Source organism: Lepidothrix coronata, unplaced genomic scaffold (assembly GCF_001604755.1).
Source record: "Lepidothrix coronata isolate B3197 unplaced genomic scaffold, Lepidothrix_coronata-1.0 Scaffold65, whole genome shotgun sequence".
NCBI classification, from domain to species: domain Eukaryota; kingdom Metazoa; phylum Chordata; class Aves; order Passeriformes; family Pipridae; genus Lepidothrix; species Lepidothrix coronata.
The window spans coordinates 1,269,815-1,277,933 of NW_016690245.1; the positions used below are offsets into that span (position 1 = coordinate 1,269,815).

Consider the following 8,119-nt stretch of genomic DNA (forward strand, 5'->3'; position numbering starts at 1 on the left):
TCTTCTAAAACACAGCTGATAATAAATATTCCCCTAATATTTTCCTTACATAAGCTGAATGGTATATGTGCCTACTGTAGTAAGATTTTAATAAAAGTAGAGTAAAACCAAATAATATGGGCAGCAGTTTTCTTCTTCAGGAAGTATCTTAAGACACACATTCATTCCCTGGATGTGGTGCCACAGGACTGAGCTGTGCTCACCAGCAGCTTCCACGCTTGAGGAAAATGCTAATTCTAAGTTGTAACATTCAGTTAAAAACCAAAGGTACAAAACCTCAACTTGCAGTTTGGGGAAATTTAAGATGAATGTTCTAAGAAAGATATTTTAGTGAATTTAGGATCCACATAGGAATTTGCTTGGGTGCACTGGGGACTAGACATCAAGCCTATGACAATATGGCAATTTTATACTTTGGCTGAGATGTTACTAACACTCAGGTGCTGTCTAATAACTGTTTTCATTTTTGCCTACACTTCTTCATGCACTACATGTTAAGTCCGTGTAAAATGTTAATATTATCAAAAGTAATGAGCAAAACCTATTTCAGGAAGGAAACTTATTTCTTCTCCAAAAGACAAGGGTAATTCTAATTCCTGCATATTTTATTGTAAGCATTCCATAGAAGAAACAACAGTATTGTATACCTTAAACCAACAAAAAGTCCACATACTTTTACAGCTGTCTGGTTGGTTTATGGGAGTTTTTAGTACTTTAAAATAGTAAAGGCAGCAAAGTTTCTGGTTTTTTCCATGGAAATGGAAATAAATTAGAAATTTCCACGGATTAATAAATGGAAAAATCCATTAAGTTAATATATACCCTACATTTCTATGTTTAGGAAGAAGACATGATACTCCTATTTTCATGTGTATGAATTTGTTCTCTGTGAAACAGATATCCTCTTCAGAAAGAACTAAGGAATATAAAATGAATAAACATATGAAAAACATCCTCTAAGAACTGATCCAACTGTAGGACCCAATGCAACACTAGGAAATAACCTGCATTGTGGAGACAGATGAAAAAGAGATGGAGATTCAAGTAAAAGAATTGTTATCAAGGCTGAAATTCACTGCTGTACAGAGGGTCAACAGGAGTCCTATCCAATACTTGGGAAAAAAAAAAAAGATTTGATAGTGAAAAGTGGTGAATATCACACCCTGGAAGGGAGATGGTGAATAAACAAGGCACTTGTTCAATTATAATTAGTTAAATTGCAAGTACTCAGTGTGTGAAACATCAAAACCTTTTCACAGGTGTGTAGTGTGGTCTCATAAGTCCCTGAATTACTTATTGGCTAATCTGGACATTTAGGGTGGCTTTGGGAATAACATCTTTATGCGGTTTGATGTATATGCATATAAAATTTTAACAGAAGTTGTCACAGCCTGTGGGGGTTTTTTTGAGATGAAAATGAACTTCTCTCTCCAGAATGTATTCATTTTTATGCTACAGCTGAGTATGAAATTCAGTTTATTCATCACATAATACCTCAATCTTTGGTAAACATGAACTATTTAGATCAAAGGAATGGACAGTAAAAGACTGATCACCAGAATATTTTCTGGAATCCTTTATGAATTACAGTAACATCTGGAGGAATTCCCAATATGAAAAGCTCATTTATGCTCTTTCTACTCTGCTGCACCATCAATTTAGGTATACAATGGAATACAATCATTTAACAAACAGTAATATGCAGTTGCCTTTTGCCATGGATGGGCCTATAAGAGTGGATCATGTGGCAAGTTAAATCACTAACTATCTTTAGATTAATTCTTGGGTTGATGTTACAATAACTGGAAACATGAGTCTTTGTCTTGGTTTGCATTTATCCCCTTTGTCTTGGTTTGCATTTATCCCCTTTGTCTTCTGAGGTTAACAGGAAACATATCTGCTCTCAGGAGACCAGGTGCCTCTTCCTATCTTAATGCTTCATACTTCAGTAAAACATGAGAGACACAATATTACCTTTAACATGTAACATGTGCACTTAACTAGAAGTTACTTTGCTCAGAGATTAGTGCTGAACATTCTTAGAGAATTTAGAAGAGAATGAACTTCTTAGAACTAGACCCATTTCCATGTATCTTTTCAAAGTAATTTAAAGACTCCTGGGTCAGCTACTCATCTTGTAAATATGGCTCTCCTAATGTTGAACTGGCCTTCTTGCATTTATTACTTACAATAGCTTCTATTTCTCTTTCCTGTGCAAAGGAAGCAGAGAAAATAACTTAATTACAAACTCCCAGCTGTCTTCAGATCGATCATAAGAAAGTGGTTTTGTGAAGATCTTTAATCTTTATTTAAAATGTAAATGCATATTCAACTTTAACAAACTGAAATTATACACAATATCTATCTCTTGAGCAAACTGTCTTTTAAAACATTATAATGGAGACTGACTGAAAATTAACATTGCTACAGCTTCTCTGCCTTTGAACTCAGGCTAACAGTAAAGAAAGGAAGATTATTTAATTAGAATGGATTAGGAAATACAATGTAAGCAATTTGCTCTCTACCAAAACCGCTCCTTCAAGTATGAGTAATAATAATTTTTTTTTGAGATTATGATAAAATTAAACAAAATAAATCAATGATAATACCTTGTTCTTTCTACACACCTGTGGTGGCCCACTCAGCAGCAGCCTCCTTGGGTGAAAGGTGTCCATTCTGCCCTCATTTCTATTGTTGTAGTCCATATGGATTGGCTTGGGAACCGTCCATTGGCGGTAGTACAGAGACTGCTCTGTGCAAGTCATCATCTTACTCATAAGAGGACGGAAAGAACTTGCCCACATAACAGAATGGTAAGGCAAGAGGGAAGAGGATTTGGGAAGGCCACTGCTGTCTGTAGATGTAATGATGTCATAAACCAGTTTGGGCAGGAAAACTATGGGGGGCTGTTTTGATGCTTTGGTCATGGAGCATTGAGAGGTCTGTAGGATGAAGGAGTTATGAGTAGGTGCAGAAGAGGAAGAAGAAGAGGAGAAAGGTGAGGAGGATGATGAGGTGATGGAGACTTGGGCACTTTTTATGTTTTGTTTCATATCCAGCTGTTCAGTTACCGGTGGCAAGTGTTTGCTGATTGTTGTTTGTGCCCCCTTGTCTACTTTCTGCTTCTGCCTTTCATAGTTATTTGTAGTTTCTTCAGTGTTGTTGCTTAGGACTTGAGGAGGAGATGACTCAGTGCAGAATGCTGTGACTAAAAGAAAATTTATATTTCAACACAGTGCAACTATCTCTGCTAGTCAACACCACAGTTAAACAAAACACAACAAAGAATCATCTAGATAAGAGCATCCCTCAAACATTGCAATCCTGTTCCTCTTCTTGCTTTTACCTTTCTCTTACAGGAAGCCATAATGGGACTAGTTTGGAGTATTCATCGCAATGCAGAAAGTGGCTTTTAAAGTGCATAGGAAAGATGCTAGTGATTGTCCTGGCCTCTGTTTCCCTCATACATTCCCTGCCTAAGGTGTTCACCAGATAGTTTCATCACTCAAGACAAATACAAAATTACAGAAACCACTGTTTAAATGAATTGAAGAAATTAAGTATTCCCAGGCTATTACCCCATTAGACTACAGAAATGTCTACACAGACATCTGAAAACAGTCAGCTCTGCTCTGACACTCATCTCTATGTCACTGCAGCACTTAGACTGATCTAATAAAACTTGGCAGCTCTCAAGTCCCTGGTATGACATAATGCATTACTGCATTCATACAGCTTTTGGTCAGCTGAGAGAACATACTGAACCCACGAATGCTGGCCATGAATACGTGATGTAGATACAGCCCACAGATAACTGCTGATTTTTTAATAGTGGTATATTTTACCTTATGGTTTTTAACTACAAAGACTTGAAAGTTTAACATGTTCGAAGTGGTTCTGTGCATCTTTAATGCTGAGGACATGCAGATACTTCACAGTCTTGAGAGTAGATTGAGAACTGGTTGTGGAATCAGTCTACACAAGGTATTAGAAATATCGGTCTGAAGTTGAACATAGATAAAACCACCTTTCCTCTTATGGTGAAAACAAAAGTCTTGGTTCTCAAAAAGCCCCACATTTCGAGCTAATAAAAGTCTGTAGTTTCTCGTGATCTCAAGCAAAAGATACACTCTAGCTGCATATTAATCTAAAGTAGTCAGTAAAGGACATTAGCAATAAATACAAAAGTATCACCAGCACTATAAATGGTTGCAAGTAACATCGCTGTGACATCCCCCAGAATACCAGCATCCAAGAGCATAGGAAAAAAAAACGAAAGAAGATTTCTTTAATCACAGACAATCTGAGGCCACAGAGCCACAGGCAGACTACATGGACACTGTGGAAATTATGAGTAGCCCAACTTTAACATTTTAAAAATTAAAGTAATGGAGCTTATCCAAAGTTTTCAAGCTTTTGTTCCTTTTGTAACCCCACTGTGCCTGTAGAAAAGAAATCAAGGGCCAAATATCCATGTCACCATGTTGAAAGCTACAATGAGATCAAAAAGAATTTACTGCCACTGACAAAACCCCACATGTTTTAAAAAGCTGCATAACATTGCAACTTCTAGGAAGTTATGGTACAATTTATATTGCCCACTTTTATTTAACAAATAATTCAATTAATATTATCTCCATCAAAAGTAAGGAAATGAGGTCATCAGACAAAAGAACTGTAGTAGTTCTCAACATTGCCTCATACCTTCTACATCAGTTTGCAGATTAAAACGAAATTGATGGTACAAAAAATAATCCATCTCCAAAAGAGCTTTTAAACAGTGCAAAATTAATGAGTGAACATTCTACAGCAAAAACAAAGAGATAAAAATACCAATGAGAAGGAGCATGCTTATTGTCCCTCAGATTCAAGAAAAAATAAATTTAAATGTGAGGTATGTTTCCTCTTCATAAACTGTCATAGCTTCAGTGAACACATCCAGCTATCACAGTAGTAACTAAGGATTTACAACTCACTGTCACATATTAAAGAAGTGCCTGATTTAGGTACACCATTATATGATTATTTTTCAAAAAAGAAAACATCCTACTTCTTATATTTTAGAAGTCTGGTCCTTATTTTTTTTAGTTCTCTTAAGTGATCCGATTAAAATAGGTCCTATCAAAACCTTAGTGAATTATCCCTTTATTTATCTAATAAACTGAATAAAAGGTCTCTTTTATGTCCTAAATTTAAATTAATAGAGATGATCTTATGGTCTTACTGGAAGCTTTTGAAGAGAGAGATGAAGATGCAGAGTCGTGAGAACGCGATCTTTCTCTTTTCATAGGACTTCTCTTTTCTGAAGTAGAACCTGTTTCACGAATGGTAGTAAAGGAAAAAAAATAAAGTAAGCCTGTAAGAAGTCACGGGTACATTGTCAAAGTAAGGAAGAGTACAAAAGGGTTTGTGTAGGGTTTGTGTAGGGTTTGTCCTCATCCTGATACTGTTTTCAGTATGGAGAGTATCTGTTCCTACATGCAATATTGGATCAGTCTATGATATCATTTACCTATGGTGAGCTGCAACAGCCTCACAAAAATCAATGCTGCAGCAAGGAGCTGGTAATTTCTAGGTCTGTCTCAACCATGATATATCAACCATGATTTCCTACCCATGTCTTACTTTCCTCACTAATCCAGTGTCAGGGAAACCAACAGACAAGCCCTATTTTGTCAGCGTGTTATGAAATTGCCTCCTACCCCATACAGCTTTATGGCCAGATTATATCTCAGCTTTTGGTGATGAAAATCCGTATTTAGGTGGCCATCAAGGTTCCCAGTTCAAACTTCTATGTTAAAATGCTTGTTTCTGTACAGTTTTACTGTGATAAACAGACATAAGCACTGCCAGAAGAAAACTTGGACTGTAAATCTATCTCACAGGTTTTGAATTGGGATCTAGATGATTATACTATACTTCACGGAGTAGGAGAGCAGCCTTACAATTTAGATACCTAAAAACTTTAGTGCCCATTTGACTCAGATCACATACAATCTCAGCATACTTCAATTGGATAGCATACTTCAAAATGGACAGAAGTATTCATCACAAGAAGTACTCATCACATCTAAAGTAGGCATCTATTGTAGACAGTCTGAGTATGACTGCTGGTGCTTCATTCCTCTATGAAGAGTACATATTTGATTAAAGAAAATATTTTTGTTTGGCTCCTTCTGCTATCCTTATTATCAATGAGTAAGAACTTCACAGGCTCTCTTTGCCTTCATAGTATAGGAATGAAAATGAAGGCAAGTTGTTTGAGATTTACATAACCTACAGGGATAAAAATCCTTTGTTTTTCACAGTTACAGGCACAATAGACAGTGAAGAAAAGTGTAAAGAACATAATAACAACTGCTAATGGTCATCAATTACCAGTCAAAAAAAGCAACCCCAACTATTCCTGGATAAATTACTGTTTGTTTATACATTTATATGTTCTGAATTGCTCTCTTAACAAATGATAAATTCACCAACTCTACACTGTCAATTTGAATTCATAGACATTTTCAAGAACTTAGAAGTTACTATGTTCAGATATATATCCATACTATTTAATACCTTACAAGCCAGAAACTACTCAGCTGTACTATATACAGTTCCCTTGGAAGGAATCTTCATCACTGACAGTATGTAAGCACAGGTTTGGTAGCATCAGTCAGGGACCATTTAGGCAGAGTTGCCACTGCTGTGAGGGTGAGAAGGGGGTCACTGCTTCTCAGATGGCAAATCACACCCTTTCCTACTGGTGAGGGCAAGTGCAGAAGGTACTCTGAACAGTGGATGTCACTAGATGTACCCACACGAGCCCCTCTTTGTGGCTGCCAGAACATACAGGTAAAGGAGGGACACGGGGAGGAAAGAGAAGGGAGCCAGAAAACAGAGAGAGAGAGAACAGATGCAGCAGTAGAACTGGAGGAGGTTCAGCAGCAGCATTCCAGGGCATGGCGTGCTAGAAAACACAGATTCAATGAGATGAAACAAAATTAAGGAGCAGAGCTCACTCAGTAAGACTAACTCAAGAAACCCTCACCCATACAATTCTGCTTTTTCTAATACAGCTCAATCATTTTACAGCTTCTTTTATTATCACTAATAATAATACCTTCTGTTGCTATTTCTTCATCTTCATTATCAGTGCTGCTTAGTTTCTCTGGGTCACTTTCTAACACATCGTTCACAACTGCTTTCTCTGTGTGAATTTCTGAGCTCACAAAGTACGCTGCCAAACCAAGTTCTTGCTCCAAGGTTGTCCTTACCAAAGAAGATGAATTTATTAAACGTAGGTCACAGTATCTCAGTGATCTGGAGAGAAACAAGAGGTGCTAATATGAAAGCTCACTGTAATCTACCCCCTTATTTCTTTTACAAACACAGCCAAAGGAGAATTTTTTCATTATCTGCTTCAACTACAGAGGAGATATTAAGCACAAAATACTGTGTGCTAAATTTACCACTGTGGTGCATACACTTTTTCTTAATCCAGTTATGCAGCTTAATCTAGTGCACTCAACGTTAGCATCAGCACAGGAAAAAGAATAATCATTTGGATTCTAAACCTAACACACAGAATGGGGTTCAGTTTAACATACAAAAGCACGCAGTGTTCCGGGCATCCTGTCTAACTTCCTGCTGCCATTCGAGAAGGCACTGATATCTCCACACATCCTGGAGCACATATGCCAACATCACACAGATTTCTCAGCTACCCTAAGGTGCCTACAGCAGCTATAATTCTGTTTTTAACATATCTATTCTCTCCTCTAAACTGAAACAACTCTCATAAGATTTTCAAAGCTACTTATATCTTGCTATAAACAGAAGATTATTATCAATAATATGAGGTTTGTATTTATGATATAAAAACTGCCAAAAAATGGAAAAGGAACACCTTGACACTGAAATCTGTTTTCTTCTCGCACAAATAATTACACAGTTAATGTTTAGCCATTTGGTAAGCAATGGATAAAAAACTACTGCTGAGAAAACAGTGGATTTTCTTACCGTGGCAAAGACTCCCCTTGTGGATCCATCCCACTAAATATCAATATACAAGGCAAACCTTCCAATTCCAAATAGGTCTGTGGCCTCCAATCTACATCCTCAATTTTCTGCC

The 8,119-nt window shown here is 37.0% G+C and overlaps 1 protein-coding gene across 7 annotated transcripts in view; it reads right to left on the reverse strand.

Moving 5' to 3' along the window:
• The window catches only part of GREB1 (growth regulation by estrogen in breast cancer 1), a 93,249-nt gene that overhangs the window by 21,199 nt on the left and 63,931 nt on the right, over nt 1–8,119 (reverse strand). For 5 of the 7 annotated variants that reach the window (XM_017818081.1, XM_017818082.1, XM_017818078.1 and 2 more), the window contains 4 exons: nt 8,008–8,119; nt 7,109–7,308; nt 5,225–5,314; nt 2,628–3,208 (listed from right to left, as the gene is read on the reverse strand). The exon at nt 8,008–8,119 is cut by the window's right edge and continues 2 nt beyond it. In XM_017818081.1, the coding sequence (XP_017673570.1) occupies nt 2,628–3,208; nt 5,225–5,314; nt 7,109–7,308; nt 8,008–8,119 (983 nt within the window). Of the gene's footprint in view, nt 1–2,627; nt 3,209–5,224; nt 5,315–7,108; nt 7,309–8,007 lie in introns of those variants that run through there. The other 2 variants (XM_017818085.1, XM_017818080.1) reach the window with 2 other exon arrangements.